Source organism: Lottia gigantea (assembly GCF_000327385.1).
Source record: "Lottia gigantea unplaced genomic scaffold LOTGIsca_33, whole genome shotgun sequence".
Classification (NCBI taxonomy): domain Eukaryota; kingdom Metazoa; phylum Mollusca; class Gastropoda; family Lottiidae; genus Lottia; species Lottia gigantea.
Genome location: NW_008709110.1, coordinates 100,823 through 102,311, shown reverse-complemented (window position 1 = coordinate 102,311; position 1,489 = coordinate 100,823). Strand labels below are relative to the sequence as shown.

At 37.4% G+C, this 1,489-nt stretch overlaps 1 protein-coding gene across 1 annotated transcript in view; it reads right to left on the bottom strand.

Annotated features, from left to right (window-relative positions):
* Window positions 1-458, bottom strand: part of LOTGIDRAFT_162192 (hypothetical protein) — a gene marked incomplete at both ends in the record, with an annotated part of 12,270 nt that extends 11,812 nt beyond the window's left edge. Inside the window, one exon of the mRNA XM_009058159.1 lies at window positions 233-458. Within this exon, the coding sequence (XP_009056407.1) occupies window positions 233-458 (226 nt within the window). The remainder of the gene's footprint in view (window positions 1-232) is intronic.
* Between the last annotated feature and the right edge of the window lie 1,031 nt (window positions 459-1,489).

Sequence of the window (1,489 nt, the reverse complement as noted above, 5' to 3'; positions counted from 1 at the left end):
AAATAGTAGCATACGGCAACTGGCACGTTAGGAGGAAACTCTACCTTTAAATATCTGGTGCCATCATATTTCTTTTTCCCTTTGAAATCAACGGTTTTCCTTATCAAAGGCCCGGCCACTTTTACACCCCATGATTTCAATTTTTTCAAAATATCTTCATCCTTTATGTAAACAGGAATATGCATGAATGAAACAACCTTGATTCTCGAATCAACAAATTTACAATGCATACCTTCTTTACAGTCTGCCATTAATCCGTCCTCCACCAATTTATATGCAACATCCTTATGCACAAGAGTAACATCATATGAACCGTTACAAGGAACACAAGCCAGTACACTATCCTCACCAAGTTTCTCCTCCACTAAGTCAATTATCTCCTTTGCAAGATATTTTCGAGTATCGTGAACAAACACTTTCACCGTGTTGTTTTTAATCAACAGGTCAACGTCCGCCATCTTGACGATAACTGTCCACCGTCCACGGCTGAGGCAGCCGGGCCAAAAGGCCCAAAAATCACTTATACACTATAATATCCAATAAATAATATCCTTAAATAGTTCAGAAAGTCATCCAAAATACACAAAAGATAATATGAGTATCCAACCTCAAAAGAATTTCACGGATTCAAACGGATTTACATAGAGAATTCAACACACGTCTTTCTCCTATGAAAACCAAACCGGAAGTCAACTGATGCTTTCAACGTGGTATGGCCGTAGACATTATATAGAAATTTTTCTGGCGGGTCTTTCTCGCAAAACAGGGGAAAATACCAGCAAAATGGAGTCTACAGCGCAAAAGGGAGTCTACAGCACTCGGTGTTCCCAGGCGGTCACCCATCCAAGTACTAACCGAGCCCGACGTTGCTTAACTTCAGTTATCGGACGAGAACTGGTGTTCTGCAAGAGACTATTGAATTGACTGTCCATGTTCCAAAATGTTTCCTTATATTTTTATAAGTTTAATCTGATCCGTACTTTTTGTAATAACCATGCTTCCGGTCATGGCCTCCAGTGTTGTCATGAATTCAAATAGTAAAAAGTAAATAGTAAAAAGTAAAAAGTATATAACTAAAAGTAAATGTAGTGAATTAGATGCTAAGTAATTTAAACTAAGAAAAGAACCAACTGTATTATCAATCTGTTTTATTAACTCTATAGAATTGGCCAATTACCAGGGGCTTAGACCGGACGGCTTCATGCACTCTCACGATCCACAAAAATTTGAATTCTGACAGAAGTGAACCTGAACTTTGCTAACCACGGGATTGGAGAAATGCTGAAGAAATTTGGATGTTAATCTACTGTGTTTAATGACTGGTAAACTGTATTATATTTGCTAATCTGTATCCTGGTGAAATTTGAGAAAATTCAGTCAGAACTGGCACGTATTGTGTATTTGCTGTGAAACTGGTCACATTTACTGAACTTTTGTTTATCTGTCACATATCCTGTGAAATTTTGACTGATTGAATTTTTGAAAATTA